The sequence below is a fragment of the Ochotona curzoniae genome, unplaced genomic scaffold, assembly GCF_017591425.1.
Source record: "Ochotona curzoniae isolate NIBS_2020 unplaced genomic scaffold, NIBS_Ocur_1.0 scaffold_4701, whole genome shotgun sequence".
Taxonomy (NCBI): Eukaryota; Metazoa; Chordata; class Mammalia; order Lagomorpha; family Ochotonidae; genus Ochotona; species Ochotona curzoniae.
The window spans coordinates 52,236,421-52,253,279 of NW_024467122.1; the positions used below are offsets into that span (position 1 = coordinate 52,236,421).

Here is a 16,859-nt window from a genome sequence, read left to right on the forward strand (position 1 = left end):
ATTCCTTAGCAATCTCATCGTACTTGGAGTGGCGAGACTGGCAGCAACTGTTCAACCGTCAAACCACTTGAGCAGGACCCTTGGAGCATGCCCCACATCTGGGACCTGGGATGGCTGGGAGACTGAGTGCAGCCTCTCCTTTTACCTCCTTCTTTACCCCAAATAAAGGAAAAAAAATATGAAAATGAATAGTCTTACCCAGTCTACTGTAGCCCTTCAACCTTTGTGCCCTAATTAACTGTGTAAAGATTGTAAAAAAAAAAAAAAAAAAAAAAAAAAAGAACTATACTATAGTAATGATACAGGGGAACTCTGAGGATGGAGCAAATTGGCGAGGGGATAAGGGAAATCCCACGATCTGTGAACTCTATCATAAAATAATAAAAATCAGTAAAATTTTAAAAATCTTTATGGTGAGAAACACATTTTATTATCCTATTATTCTAAGTAAAGGAAAATCAAGGTACCTAGTTGAAACATAAAAACAAAAAGCCAAAGCATCAGCATTGTGGTGTAGCAGTTAAAGCTGCCACCAGTAATGCCAATATCCTACTTGGATGCTGGTTCATGTACCAGCTGCTCCGTTTCCAATCCAGCTCCTTGCTCAAGTGGAAAAAAGCAGTGAAAGATGCCCCAAGTGTGTGGGTTCCTGACGTCCATGTGGGAGATCTGGATGAAGTTCCTGGATTCAGACTGGCCCAGCCCTGGCCACTGCAGCCAGGTGAGGAATAAAGCAGGAGATGGAGAACTTCTCTGACTCTCCTTTTCTAATTCTGACCTTTTCAAATAAATACTTAAAAAAGGAAAGTTGAAATTTTGAAATGCTGGTAATATAACATGCGCCCCCACCACAAAAAAAAAAAAAATGGAGAAAAGTCAAGGCGAAAATGTTTAGATCAAATCCATAACCACAGCTGTTAATATCACAGCTGTCAATACACACTTAAGACAGTTAAAGACAGGCAATATTCCCAGATTTTATTCTCTTATATAAAACTCTTTAATCTCAAAGATCATTTCTTCCTTGCACACTGAAAACACATAGCTCAGTAAAGGATGTGAACAAAAGACAGCCTACTTAGGAGGAGAGCATTGCAGATTCTGACAGGTCTCGCAAGTTTCCACCAAATACATGAAATTGCAGAATTGATATTTGATAATTAGGTCATTAAAAATACCAATGATTTAAAGGTGAATACTTATTAAATACTTACTTTTTAAAAACAAATGGGATGAAAAGTGATCAGATTCACCAGGCACAGAGGATTCTGAGGATGGGTTAAAAAGATTTTCCTTGCTCTTCAAAAAGAAATCTACTGTATCCAGCTGACGATTTGCTATTCCAGCCTGTGTAAGAGGTAAATTTTAGATTTTTTTTTTAATTGGAAAAAAAAATGGGGTTCAGATTTATATTTTAAAATCTTAAGTCCTGGTTCCCAAGTTCTACTAGAGGATGCACAAAGCTACCTGTTGTGCGTGAGGGCTCTTGGTGACATGCTGACAGTGACTGTGCAATCTAAGCCATGTCCCTAACATCTGACACCTGTTTCAGCTTCAGCACAAGCATGTGCTTAGACTTGGAAAAATCCCCCACAGTTCTGACTATAATTCTAAAACCATTCTTGGGTCACTCTTACAGTTAAGTTAGAGCCTACCTGAAGATGCTACAGTAGTATGATATAAAGTCAACTGGAAAAATGGGCTAGAAGCAGATTCCTAAGAAGGTATCTTGAAGAACTTTCCTGTTCAGAGTACCTAAAGTAGTATAGACTAAACACATATATTTAAATGGGAAATCAGGAAAATCCAAGGTATAAAAAAATGAGACAATCTCAGAGAAGTGATGCAGCTTTGAAACCAACAGGTCCTGAAGCTATTTGCAGATCTCCGATGGCCCAAAAGCAGGGTTTGGAAATAGCAGGCAATATCCACCTGACCCATCCAACTCCTGCCTTTCCTTAGGGTAAATAAGGTGCTTGGAGAACATCCACATGCTTTTTTATTTACATACCATCCAAGACTGCATCAGCACAGCTACATAGATGCAACGGAAAACACATAGCCTGCAAAACTTAAAATATTTACTATCATCCCTTACAAAAACGACTTATCACTTTTAGGCTAAGTCACTGAGTGTAAGAATCACTTGGACAGCTTGTCAAAGTGTGGATGGCTGAGCCTGGCCCCCAGTTTAGTGATTCAACAGCTCAGGGGTAGGCCCCATGAGCCTGTATTTTCTATGTATTCATGCATGTATGTATCTGAAACGCAGAGTCACATGGAGAACGAGTGCGAGAGCTCTTCAATTCACTGATTTCACTTCTCAAATGTCCTCAGACACTGTGGCTGAACATATCCAAACCAGAAGCCAGGACTCCAGCTGAGTCTCCCACGTAGGTGCAAGGCTCCCAGTACTTGGGCCATCAACGGCTATCTCCTTGGCAAATCAGCCGAATGTTGAATCAGAGGCCGAGGGTGGGGCTCAATCCCAGGGAACTCTGCTATGGGATGTGAGCATTCTGAGTGGCAGTTTCATTAGCTGTGCCACACACGCACCTCAGAACCTGAATTTCTAACACATTCTCAGATGATGATGATGATGCTGGCCGAGGACCAGATTTTGAGAAATAATCATCCTAAGCTCTAGGTATTGACTTACGAGGGAGGCTGAGCCAAGATATCAGTGAAAGCAATGTATGGAAGAAGAAAAAAAACTGCATAAAACTAGGGTTCAAAGTCGACCTCCAAAACAAGAATAAGCTAGAAAAATTACTGGTCCCAGAGGGAGACCATAAGCAATGTATTCCTTTGCTTTATTTCATGGGAGGCAAAACTGAATTTGATATGATTAAGTAAGAAAAGATTCTTGTTGCAAGGGTATATATCCTAAAGTACTCAGAGTGGAGGATTAAGAAGTTTGTAGCTTTCAAACAGTTCAGAGAAAGAATTCACACTCAGTTAAAGCAAATGTGGTAGAACATTAACAGTGAATCTAGGAGAGGAGTGAACGAATGTGGCTTACTGTTTTCTAAAGTTTCCCTGAAAATTTAAAAATTTAAGATGACACTTAAGAACAATAACCAAATAGCAATTCTAAAAACAAACACAAAAATCTATTCAGATATTCACACCAGGATTATTTGCAATAGCCAAGAACTATAAACAATCTAAATGTCCATTAACTGATCCACAAAACAAAGTACATCTAATGGAATAGTAACACATGCCACAATATTGATGAACCTTAAAAACACTTAGAAGCAGTCAGTCACAAAAAGCACATTTTCAAACTCCATTTATAGTCCTGGCCACATCCTGGTGTTTCAGCCAACAGTGGACCACATAAATGATGGAGCCATGCATGAGATTACATTGCCTAGTAATATCAAAACCATTTTAGTAAGTACATTCCATGTTTGTACAATGTTGAAATAGCCTAACAATGCATTTATCAGAATGTATTCCTACTGCTTAACACCTGACTACACGTGAATTGTCAAGAATAGGAAAATCCAGAGTCAGAAAATATGTCTGGGACTAGAGGGAAATAAGGAATAGACAGTGTCAAGGGGCATGATGTTTCTTCATGAGGCGATGAAAGTATTCTGGAATTAGGTAGTGATGGTTGCACAATAAATGCTAAAAAAAACCTGGATTGTCAACTTCAGAAAGAACAATTTTATGGTGTGTGCTTTGTATTTGAATGAAGCTGTCATGAAGAACATTGACACAAAGCATTGCCATCTTGTTCTAGAAGGAACAGCCCTGACCTTGGTTCTGAATCCTGACTTGGTACAGCTCTTTCTAAAACTGCATTATGAAAAAGTAGGAAGGAAAGAAAGATCATTCCTAGCCAAGCTTACCATGGCTTGCTTCCACTTCAATTAGTCTCATCAGCTTAGTGTTGCCTCCTTTTCCTACAACTTTTCTTAAATAATAATTACGATCTCTTAGCTTTTTTTTTTTTTAAGATTTATTTATTTATTGGAAAGTCAGATATACAGAGAGGAGGAGAGAGAGAGGAAGATCTTCCGTCCGATGATTCACTCCCCAAGTGAGTGCAATGGCTGGTGCTATGCCAATCGAAAGCCAGGATCCAGGACCTTCTTCCTTGTCTCCGACACGGATGCAGGATCCCAAGGCTTTGGGCCATCCTTGACTGTTTTCCCAGGCCACAAGCAGGGAACTGGATGGGAAGTGGAGCTGCTGGGATTAGAACTGGCGCCCATATGGGATCCTGGTGCATTCAAGGCGAGGACTTTAGCTGCTAGGCCACGCCGCTGGGCCTGATCTCTTAGCTTTTTAAGCCAAAAAAAGGGTAAGCTACTAAGCAAGATAGGGTACTGAAATAGCCAGAACTGAGTAAATGGATAATTAAAGACTACACAGGACACTTCAAGAAGTCTGAGGCAGGGGTTGGTATTGTGTTGTAGTGCGAAAAATGACTGCCTGTGATGCCAGCATCCCATAAGAGCACTGGTTCAAATCCTGATGCTCCACTTTGCTCCAACTCCATGCTAATGGCCTGGGAGAGCAGTGGGGGATGGCTTGAGTCCTTCGGCCCCTGTATCCACGTGGGAGACCTAAAAAAGCTCCAGGCTTCAGCTTGGCCTAGTTGGCAGTCATCGTCATTTGGAGAGTGAACCAGCGGATGAAAAATCTCTCTCCAGCCACTCTGTAATTCTAACTTTCAAATACATAAAATAAAGTCAAATCTGTGACAAATAGATTTAGAAGACAATGTGCAGTTTAAGACCTTTTTCTAAGACCTCTTATAGCTCCCCTTTGCTGCTAGGTTACATGAATTCTACTAGATCCTCAGTCAGTAAGAGTACATGACAAAAAGAAAATAAAATAATAATTTTTAAAAAGGGGGAAAAAAAAGAGTACATGACAGAATAACCAAGTCAGGTTCAAGTCACATTTAATTCTCTTACCTCTAGTGCATGTAGGGGAATGGAGCATCTCCCCCAACCATTGAGATGACAAAGAAAATCCACAGTGCTGGCACTTCCATGGATCATTAGTCTGTTTAAAAACTCCTCTTGAGTCAAACCAAATAAAATCATGGAGAGTCCATTTTCTACAGGAAAAACAAGCCAGCTTTAACAAGTTTTTAGGATGACTTAGGAATTAATCTGCAATTAACACCCAGATAGTTATACTACAATTACAAATATCGGATACTGATACTGTACTGTTACAACTAATTCATTGTGTGGTTTTTTAATGTTTTAGAGTCATTTAATACACTGATCACAAAAGGCCAATTGTAAGAGTAATGTATCCTATGAAACAGCACTAAATCCTGCTATTTCTGTTTTATAGTACCCCGTATAATCTATACTGAGATCCTTGATTTAAAGTGATACCAAGATTACTAAAATAAAATAGTCTTAACCCATAGAAATACATGAGTACCAAAATTTTAGCACTGACAAAGAAATACAATTTAATCACAACATTCAATACTTTAGGTCTTTTTTTTTAGTTTGCAAAGCATGATTTATTTAGGAAAGGGAGAAAGGCTCTTGCCATAGTGACAGGAGGGGGCTCCAAGGAAGGCAAGGTCCCTCATGCAATACCTTTATAGGAGGTTTTGGCATTAATGTTGGAAAAATGCTTATGTGACATACCACAAATGCCCCAAGCCCACAGGGACCAGGCAGTAGAGAGAGAGAAATACAAGAAATAAAATGGTCCATTTAAAAAGAACAATTGGAACTCAGCTCCAACTCTTAAGTTTCTAGGTAGCTGGTAATAGAAGTCTTTTGTTGTCAAATTTTGCAGTTTTTCCAGTAATTGCTAGAAAAATCACATTAAGTCCTCAAACTATGCAAGTCTAAAAGGGTAAGATCTTTTAAAAAGCCTATGTAGTGCAAGCCACACTAAGTCAATCTGCAGTTTATACACAGTCTAAGATCAGCCAGACGGTACCTTCCGCCATACAAACTGAGGTCAAAGACTTGGTACAAAAACCAGCCTTTGTAACACTTGGGCTTTCTCTCATTTACTATCTTGGCAGTTCACTGAGCAGAAATGACCTTAATTTAAAAAAAGTTAGACAACACTAGGGAGTACTAAGCGAATTCCATGAAGGAATACCACTGCAAGGTGAGGGTATGCATATACAAGTACCAGGGCACCAGAAGTGCAACGCATTGGGAAAGCACACCCCTCAACAGCAGACTTCAATATGATAACGATGCATTCTCACCTGTTAGAACAAAGCACGGCTGCTGCTCTCCAGCACTGTCTATAGGAATAGACTGCTTGCCGAGGGGAAAACACTGCACACCCCGAGTCTCCAAATCCCAGAGGACAATGGTGCAGCCTGTCCTTTCCGCCGTCCGAGTGAACAGCGCAGTGAATCCTGTCACTGACGTACACTGAAGCTCTAAGGGTTCCTCTTCTTCACCGAAGTGCATGATCTTCCACAGTCGTCCAGCATCACTGGTCTTGGCATGACCTTTCTGTGACAAATTATACGGGCCACACACCATGTCTTGTGGAATGAAATCGCAGCTCGGCACACTGGTACTGCAGTTACCAGATTCAGAAGACTCTGAGTTCAAAATATCCTGACACCATGGAGCATGACAGGAAACTTCCAGTTTGGAGTTTTTTATTGCTTCACTCAGGGATGACAGCTGAGCTTTCCAAGACCTGAAAGATAGGGTATCTCTTACAACTGTTACCATGAAAAAGCATTAAGTAAAATGCTAACCCAGGGCAGGGGAAATTTATCTTAATACATAGAGACCTCTACCAAAAAGGTATAATATCAACATATCCAAAAATGTCAACATAAAGAAAAAAAAGAAAAGAAAATTTCTGTACCTATCAACCCGGAAAGAAAAGCTGGTCAGTTTCATGTTGTATTCAGAGTTCCCAGGATCATCTTCATCTATCCCCTTGGGTCCTTGAATAGGACGGTCTTCTAGTATTCTTTTACATAGGAGGTGTCCTGGATGCAGCCTACATTAAACAATCAGAGCCATAGTAAAAAACGATGATAAACTTACATCTATTTTATTACAGCACAATGATAAAGTCGACCTCAATAATTCGCCCAGGGCTGTCAGTGTTCTAGAACAGTAAGCGCATTTACATTCTACTGTACTGCAGATGTCGTGCTGGAACAGTCCAGAAGTCTTATTTAAGCCTCTCAACAAACCTACGAGGAAGCATACTCCATTATTGAAGATATGGAAACGAAGACCCAAAATGCTTTGAACTGGGTCAATGTGATCATAATTTGTGCCTCACTCACTATATTGCTACCACAAGAGTTAAGCTAAAGCCAGGGGAATCCTTAAGAACTAGAAGGTCAAGTGTAAGTCTGGGTATAGTTGGACAGAATATGTGCAACAGGGCTGTCACACACGAGAATCTGAGGCCAGGTAAGGCATAGTGCACAACAAGCAAGGTGGAGAGAAGGCTAGCAGGAATGCCAAGGGACTGGTGGCTGAGGGCCCTGTGGGCCACAAAGGCTTTTTACATATTTGGGTGGAAAGAGAAGTTAAAGGTGATTTTTGAACAGGATAGCAATATAATCAACTGGAAAAGAGTAGTTAGGGGAAGGAGAGGTACTGAATCCTCTGAGCAATTAATAAGTATTGATCCTTTCAACACTTTGCAATACATCAACACAATATTTACTAAGGCACTATGACAAAAAGAGTGAGGGCCCGGTGTGGTGGCCTAGAGGCTAAAGTCCTCACCTTGTACATTCCGAGATCCCATAAGGGTGTCGGTTCTAATCCCAGCAGCCCTGCTTCCCATCCAGCACCCTGCTTGTGGTCTGAGAAAGCAGTGGAGGACAGCCCAAAGCTTTGGGACCTTGTACCCATGTGGGAGACCTGGAGGAAGCTCCTGGCTCCTGGCTTCGAATCAGCTCAGCTCCAACCATTGCGGTCACTTGGAGGGCAAGTCATCAGACAGAGGATCTTCTTCTCTGTCTCTCCTCCTCTCTGTATATCTGACTTTGCAATAAAATAAATTTAAAAATCTTAAAAAAAGAGAGAGAGAGAGAGAGAAAGAGAAGGTAAAATTACCAAGACAATGCAGTAGAAGGCAGTTCCTCCCCCATCAAAAGGTAGACCCTGGTTGTATCTTTGATAAGCATTGTATAAGGGAAATCCAATAGCCTATGGAATTCTATCAAAAATAAAATAGAAGAAAAAAATAAGTGTTGCACGGGCATCACCGTGGCTGCTCTCTGGGATGGATTTGAGAACTGACAAAAAGAGAACAATGAAGAGGCAGTTAACATAATTCAGATGAAATTACAGCAGCATGAATTAAGTGATGGATAGAGTTGAACAAAGTGAATAAACTCCAAAGAATCAAGAAGTAGACTGCTAGGATATGGTGATTATGCTATGAATGTAACATCAAAAAGGAGTTAACAGTACAGGGGACATGGAGAAATGCAGCATGAGCATATACAGTGGGGTGGCCTTTTGTAGGAGGGAGGGAACTGAAAAACTGATGAAACCCCCAGTAGGTGGGTTCCACTTCCTTAAAAGAGGCAAGATCATCCAGAAATAGCTCTGAGTAATGAGGTATATGGAGTAGCAACATAATCCCAGAACCACCTCAAGTTGGTTCTGCTCTAACAATCACAGGTGGAGTGGGGCTCTACTAGCCAATGAAGACCAGCTTGAACTAAGCCTTTAGCATGTTTGGGATTCCGATACAACAGAATCAAAGCTGTAGGCCATGTAAATAGCCGAAGGAACTAAAGAATTGAAGACAAATTCAAAAAACAAACAGGTTCTCATTGAGCTTATAAAACTCCAGGGGAGACATGAAAAGCTTAAGGAAATAAGGCTCTAAAAATGTTACACTGTTTCAAAGCAGAAGTACTACACAATTTTGAAAAGGAGAAAAAAAACTATGAAATGAGTTTAAAATTACAAGTGTAACAGTTTTAGTAAGAAAAAGTGGGTTTCATAAGCAGCACTTTGATAAATGAGGAGTTAATGTTCCTTATCAGGGACAGAAGAGCCAAAGCAAAACACTGCTTTGAGACTTGAGTTTACAGGTGGAAAATAGGCTGTCAACACAAATTATACTAAAGAACACTCACATAGATTATTAAACACCAATCAATCATTGATATGCACAGGTTGTGTCCCTTTTGCTAATGTTACAATAGTTGAGTTCAACGAAATCTGTTCACAGCAATGTTCCTGGTGCTGTTTCTGGAATGTTGTCACAACTTCCACAGTAGAACCCTGCTCTTAACAAAAGAGTTGCTGAGGCCCAGTGTGGCAGCTTAGTAGCTAAAATTCTCCCTTGCAGGTGCCAGGATCCCATATGGGCATTGGTTCTAATCCTGACAGCCCTGCTTCCCATCCAGCTCCCTGCTTGTGGCTTGGGAAAGCAGTTGAGAACAGCCTAGGATCTTGGGACCCTGCACCCACATGGGAGACCTGGAAGAAGCTCCAGGCTCCTGGCTTTAGACTGGTGCAGCTCCAGCCACTGCAGCCACTTGGGCGGTGAATCAATGGACAGAAGTTCTTCCTCTGTCTCCCCTCCTCTCTGTATATCTGATTTTCCAATAAAAAAAAATTTTTTTAAAGCCACTTAAATGCATCACAGTTGTAAAGAATTCTGGTAGATATGTGAGGATGAATTTACCCTTTCTTGTGATCCAAAGAGTGAGCAATAAAACTCGTCAAGGAGCATTCCCAATTATCCAGCTGATCTCATTTATTTCAAGATACAAACAAAAATTCTAAAAGTTGTAAAAGGCTCTAAATATCAAGAGCAGAGTCATAAATGTGGACTGGCTTACAACTAGATAAGTTACAATGAACAGGCTGTTAATAGGAGTACTGAAATCCTAATATTGCCCTCAATTATTATAAAATCAGAAGCAACTAGAATGCCTAGATCAATAAACAAAGCAACATTCAATTATTAGTACTCCAAGTAAACAGACACAAGTGCAGGTCCTCCAAGGGAAACGCTTCAGGAAACCCTGTGAACGAAGAAAACTAGCTCAACACACCTTGCTGCTGTCACTCTGCTGCCAGGATCCCAAACCACAAAGTCACACAGGACAAGTTCAATTTCTAACACGGCCTCAGAAGAACGGACGAAACTGTAATCAAAGACTTCTTAAATTGTGCAATCTTGACTGTATTTATTTCTATGATATAACCCATATATATGTCACAATAAAAACTCTCAACAAATATACAGAAACGCATAAATGGCTACTTGGACAATCTATGTAGTATCTAGAACATGACCTAATTTAAAAAAAAAAAAAGAATACTTGCTGGAGAAAAAAATCATTTTAAACCTTTTATGACTCTAACAACTATTTACCTTAAATCAGAAAACATGGCAATTGACATACCTGAAATACAAATTTAAGTTCAGAGCAATCGCAGAGTTGGAGGAGCTGACAGCTACTATAACATCTAAGTCTCGAGACACTTTCAGTGAAGCAAAGGATTCAATCTTGGCTGGCTCTTGTTGCTGCTCATTACACATATCTTCATGGTGATGTGCTAAATCCACATGAGCTACCTGCCTATGACCCACTGTGTCAAAAATGTCTGAGTTACAGTTAAGGAAAACACCAGTTTTGTAAGTATGCCCACCCAGATGAAGTAGAGCTATGAACACCACCACCCTAACTTTGCAGGTGTTGCAGGTATAACAGACAAGTGGAAACTAAGGCAGCCCTCACCCAACAACCTGGCAAAATAAATATCCTGATACAGAAGTCATCGAATGATACTTGCTATACAGCCACATTATACCAGGCCCTGAGACACTGCTATTGTTTTCCATTTGTGTTCTGTCATAATGCAAGAGATTAGGTGAACCCAATTTTAATCCACGTAACTTAATATGTTACATAATAAAGCATTTCAACATAATTTTTAAAATTAAGATATATTATCTTTTTCTCACAATTGTTCCAAGTCTAAAATTGTATACTTAAAGAATATCTCAATTTGTATACTGAGTTTCATTGGAAACATCTAACCTGAATTCAGACTTCGTAAAACTTAAAGTTGAGGGCCTGGCACAATAACCTAGTGGCTGAAGCCTCACCTTGCGTCTACTGGGATCCCATGTGGGCGCCGGTTTGTATCCCTCCTGTTCTACCTCCCATCCAGCTCCCTGCTTGTGGACTGGGAAAGCAGTGGTGGATGGTCTAAAGCTTTGAGATCCTGCACCCACATGGGAGACCTGGAGGAGGTTCAAAGCTCTTGGTTCCTAGCTTCCGATTGGCTCAGCTTTGGCTGTTGCAGCCAATTGGGAATAAATTTAGTGAATGGAAGATCCTTCACTCTGCATCTCCTTCTTTCTGTATATCTGCCTTTCCAATACATAAAAAACAAATCTTAAAACCATTTAAAGTTGAAAAGTTGGAACAAATAACATTGCTCCAGGAGCTGGCACTGTGGCACAGTGGGTTAAGCTTCTGCCTTTAGCACTGGCACCAGCATTCTCTATGAGGACTGGGTTGAGTCCTGTTTACTCCACTTGCAATCCAGCTCCCTGCCAATGTGCCTGGGAGAGCCCGTTCATCCATGTGGGAGACCTGGATAGAATTCCTGGCTCCTGGCTGCAGCCTGGCTCAGTTCCAATGATTGCAGCCATTTGGGAATTGAAAGAAAGATCTCTTTTTCTGTCTCTCCCTCTATATAACTTTGCCTTTCACATAAAAAAAAATCTTTGATTAAAAAAAGTTGTTCCAAACCTACTTAACAGTTCAAACGTCAATAACTGAGTTGAATATCAGCTTTGAAATATAAAGTAAGAATTCAGTTCCCAGGTCATGCTAAACCCATTTTAAGTACTCAACTAAGCATATACACACATGCTTAATGTATACTGTGTTAGAAAACACAATGCCGGGCCCGGTGGCGTGGCCTAGCAGCTAAAGTCCTCGCCTTGAATGTGCCGCCAGGATCCCATATGGGTGCCGGTTCTAATCCTGGCAACTCCACTTCCCATCCAGCTCCCTGCTTGTGGCCTGGAAAGCAGTCCAGGACGGCCCAAAGCTTTGGGACCCTGCACCAGTGTGGGATACCTGGAAGAGGTTCCTGGTTCCCGACCTCGGATTGGCGCAGTACCGGCCATTGCGCTCACTTGGGGAGTGAATCATTGGACGGAAGATCTTCCTGTCTGTCTCTCCTCTTCTCTGTATGTGAGTTTGTAATAAAAATAAATCTTAACACACACACGCGCACAATGCCATAGTCCAGAAAAAGTAAATGAATTAAATCCAATATTTTTTACATTTTTGTAGATACATTTAAAGTAGAAAAAGCTTCAAACATGAAGTTCCAGGTCCAGCACCGTAGCATAGTGGCTAAAGTCCTCACCTTGCATGTGCCAGGATCTCAGAATCCCATATGGGCTCTGGTTCATATCTTGGATGCTCCATTTCCCATCCAGCTCCCTGCTTATTACCTGGGAAAGCAGTAGAGGATGGCCCAAAGCCTTAGGACCCTGTTCCTGCATGGGAGACCCAGAAGAAGCTCATGGCTCCTGGCTTTGTATTGAATCGGCTCTGGCCATTGTGGCCATTTGGGGAGTGATCCAACAGATGGAAGGTCTTTCTGTCTGTCCCTCCTTCTCTCTGTAAATCCGACTTTCCAATAAAAATAAATAAATCTTAAAAAAAAAATGAAGGTACCAAAAATTCCCATAAAGGATCCTTTTTTCAAGTCTTTTAGGTAATTTTGTTGAAAAGTTAACAGCTCTACTAGAGATAAAGAAGCCAATATTTTCCAAAAACAAATTAACAATTAGCAATCCACACACTAATACACCAAGAGGTGGGAAAAATGTGTATTACCACAAACCCCTAGACACCTCCTGGAACAAGTACATAGATGTTCAAGAAGCTTAATTTAATGCAAAGCACATGCCATTTTAAAAGAACACAAGTATAGAGACTATGGGAATTATTGCACTAGGAAAATATTCAAATAAATAAAAAGTGATATAGTTCCTGGGAATCTTTCTGCCTGGAAACTTACACTGAAAAACACTATTCTCCCTACACCCTAGTCTCTACAAGCAAAAGCCTACCAAGGCTCATCTGTGTAGGTAGTCTGCTCTGCTTCACAACCATCAACATCTTTACTGCCAAGGATACAGATCCAGCCTACAGTCGTCAAAACAAAGAGAATTCCTCTGCAGAGCTGTGCATCAACAACCGTGTGCACTGTCTGGGCAGGCAGGGGTAGTGCGAAGCAGCCAAGCACTCCAATCTCAGCACCTCTCTCAGGAAACACAATATGCAGGACGACACAGTTGTTGATGAACAACAATGACATGTTGCTGTGGAATGATAGAATTTGTAAAGATGATAAGGAAATACCTAAAAAACAAAAGAGAAGTATTTGAAATCCACTGGTCACAGTTTTACAACTGGCAAATTTGATTAACATAGCACACACCAGTTAAAAAAAAAAAAAGGAACCACATTTAGTCCAATTCTAGGCAACTGTTGCTCACCTAAGCCAGTGGTCAATCAAGGGAAAGTCGGTATACAAATGGCCTACAATGACTGAAGCACATCAGAAGATAGATTTTTTAAAAAAGCCAAATTACCCCCTGGGAGCCCATAGAAACAGATTTTTAAAAAAAGAAACAAATAAGAAGAACCTTATAACCTATGGTCAAAGGTAGAGAATGCATTGGGTCTTACCAAGGACTCAATGCTCTGAATTCTTTTGGCCATCAAAACAAGAATGCTGAACAGCTTTGTAGCCAGACAAGATCTGTACCATCCAACCGAAACATACCACAAAAGCAAGTCACATATATTTTACTTCTTTGAGTAGCCACACTGAACCAGGGAGCATTTAGCTCTCTTACATTACATGAACCACAGTTCAAGTGTTCAATGTGGCAAGTGGTTCCAGTAATACACAATGTAGACCTGTGATTTCCCTTTTAGGAGAACACCTAAAGTCACGTGGTAACGGCACCTACAGATACTTACTGATACCTTGCTCTTCAAGGAGCCTTTGCAGTGCAACCCTACCACAGCCATCAGAAGCAGCAGCGTCACATCCTCCATCTTTCAGATCAAATTCATAGACAAACAGCTCACAATTTTTACTAACAGCGAGCAGTTTGGGCTTGTCTGTTGGTGCACTGTTACGACAATCCTCCCAAACAAACCTAAAGGAAAAATTTAGACTTATATTAAGAAGTAATTCCTATTGACAGGGTGAGAGTGAAGCACAGAAGGAGCAAAGAAGGGTTCAGTTCACCTAGTAGCCTTAATCCTGCACCCCAGCTGAAGGGAACATAAGTCCTTCCAGGACTTCCTCCTCTCCCCTTGGTTTCCTCATTTCTCCTTCTGCTTCTCCATACTAAACAATTAGACAAGAGTGGGTGCTGACAGCTTTCATTCCTTTCATTTTAGATCCTAATGACCTCAAAAGAACTGTCCCGATCAAGGGTCTCACCAGACACAAGTTACCTGAATGAGGTGGGACTCATAATGAGCAAAATTGGCTTCTGCTGACCTTGATGCTTTCAAAAACTCTTTAGCAGTAACTAGTTGTATCTACAGACTGAGTTTATTGTAAAGTTAGTATCCAACAGAAGCTTCTCTGGTGATGAAGGGGTTCTTTGCCAGTGGCACCCAAGAAAGACGCCAAGAGCCAGGTGCGGCTGAGCATTTGAAACGTGGGTCCGTAAGGTGTAAATTTTTCATTTAAAATTTTAATACATATAACTAATCACTACCATGTTGCATAGCTCGGTTTCAGAATGTCTAAAGCATTATATCAAAATACAGACATGGGGTAACAAGATGGAAACTAATGATGCCATAACTAAGTATTAAAATTTACATTTTAAAAAAGGGCTAAAATCTGAAAATGTTGCAAAAAAATGCTCATGAAATTCATCTTTCAAAACCCTTTTTCTATAGAACTGGTTTATATCCCCAAAAATAACCTTAAAAAAAACTCACGTTTCTGACTTCATACACTATTTTCATTAATAAACGATTTTGTGTGCTGTATGGAAAGTGTAGAAAACCACCTAAATGCCAACTACAGAAAGGCTGCAGACACACTAAAAGGCAAAACATTGTGCCACTAAAATTGTTAGCATGTAAAGTACACGACCACATGGAAAGACACTGGGGTCTTCAAATACTATATACTATCGTGTATAATACTATATAGTATAATTTCAACACTATAGAAAGGATATATATATACTTTGAAAAAAAAACCCACACATTTGTTCTTATATTATTTTAAAGTGAAAGAAAAGTTCTCATCTCAAATTTCATAAATTGCCATTATTTTGCACGTAGTCTCCTGTTACATTCTCAAAGATTTAAAGAGTTCTTTTCTCTCTCCCACTCCTTTCTTTACAAAACCGCACTTATAGGTACTAATCACCGTCGAATAAACTCACTTTTCTTGTAGGATTCTTCTCCCTAGCAGCTAGGAATTAAATACAGGGATACCACGCGTAGAGAAGCAAGAACTCGCTGATTTAACGATCTAAGAAGTAGCTAGAGCCATGGCACCTGGGAAATCCATAACGAGTAAGGCGCGTCTTGGCTGGCTTTTCCAAGTGACAGCCAACAGTTTCTGAAATAGTTTGTTCTTAAAAGAGCCCAAACACTCAGGGGACCTTCCCCAAGTACCATGTAAACTTTAAAGTCTTGGACTGAGTTAGAGAAGTGGAAACCGGCTCATTATGTTTCTGCCTTCCCGAATCACGTGAGCGTCACACGTCAGAACTGTATCTTTCTCAGCTGTTTTGACGCTGCTCAGGTGCGTATTAGTTCACCGATTCAGCCAACGGGTAAAATGAATCGTCCCTGAAGCGGGTGGAAGGAGGCTGTGTATTAAGAAAGACCTTGTGTATTAAGAAAGACCTATCAAGTCGGTTTGAGGCGGTTTCTAGCTGGCGTCCTTAGCCGATTTAACTCGGCACCGTGGCACCTGTGCGGAATGAATGACCGACCTCGCGAGCAGCTAGCTAGCAGATGACCCGGGCAGCAAACGTGAGGAGCAGCAGCGAAAGCCTTCTCATCCACCGCTCCCGGGACGCAGGCTGGACAGCGGACGGGGGGCCTCGACTCCGAGGCGTCCTCTCCCGCCCGCCCCACGCCAGGAGGACGGCAGGCGGCCACCCCTCCGGGTGCTGACCAGGCAGCGCGTCCCCTCCCACACGGCCAGTCCTCCCGCAGCACTTACTGCTGGAAGGGGCCCTCGAGGCAGCAGCCGGCCCCGCCGCCCGGGGCCAGCGACAGTACTTGCAGGCTGCCGGCCGCCGTCAGGCTCCCGAGAGCCTCCTGCTGCCGGTGCAGCTGCGCCCGGGAGCCCAGCCGCCGCCGCGCCTCGGCGGGGACCGGCACCAGCAGCACGGGCAGAACCCGCTCCATCGTCCCGAGCCCGCCGCTGCAGCCGGCGGACTCGGCACTTCCGGGTCCCTGCGACGCAGACATTTTGGTTCATGAGTTTCTTCCGGTCACCTGAGTCAGACAGGCCAAGAACCTGCGTTGTGGGCATGCGCAGTGCACCGAGAGGCTCGCGCTCCGCGTTGTAATTTTGTTGGGGTGGATGCAGCTGGGCTGTCAACGCCGTGGGATTTGCCCCCCTCCCACACCTGACTTCACTCATCTTAACTACTTAAGCCGGTCCTGGCGTTACAGCTTGTTGCTTGTTCCCTAAGGCTTTTAGCACGGTCTTCTACGTCTAGCTGGTTACCTCACTTTGCTTTTCTTACCATGATTTACTGGGTTACAGGCTCTGGGGTGATAGTTTTCTTGGAAAAGTGGACTAAGTCTTACAGAGAGCGCTGACATGAATGTAATCCGAATTCATCCCAAC

The 16,859-nt window shown here is 41.8% G+C and overlaps 1 protein-coding gene across 3 annotated transcripts in view; it reads right to left on the bottom strand.

Moving 5' to 3' along the window:
* Positions 1-16,559, bottom strand: part of SPG11 (SPG11 vesicle trafficking associated, spatacsin) — an 81,455-nt gene extending 64,896 nt beyond the window's left edge. For 2 of the 3 annotated variants that reach the window (XM_040969355.1, XM_040969353.1), the window contains exons 1-8: positions 16,224-16,559; positions 13,994-14,175; positions 13,142-13,366; positions 10,376-10,577; positions 6,841-6,978; positions 6,218-6,666; positions 4,938-5,083; positions 1,215-1,347 (exon numbers count right to left, since the gene is read on the bottom strand). In XM_040969355.1, coding sequence (XP_040825289.1) covers positions 1,215-1,347; positions 4,938-5,083; positions 6,218-6,666; positions 6,841-6,978; positions 10,376-10,577; positions 13,142-13,366; positions 13,994-14,175; positions 16,224-16,474 — 1,726 coding nt within the window. In that variant the 5' untranslated portion in view covers positions 16,475-16,559. The remainder of the gene's footprint in view (positions 1-1,214; positions 1,348-4,937; positions 5,084-6,217; positions 6,667-6,840; positions 6,979-10,375; positions 10,578-13,141; positions 13,367-13,993; positions 14,176-16,223) is intronic. The other variant, XM_040969354.1, reaches the window with a different exon arrangement.
* Positions 16,560-16,859: the final 300 nt, after the last annotated feature.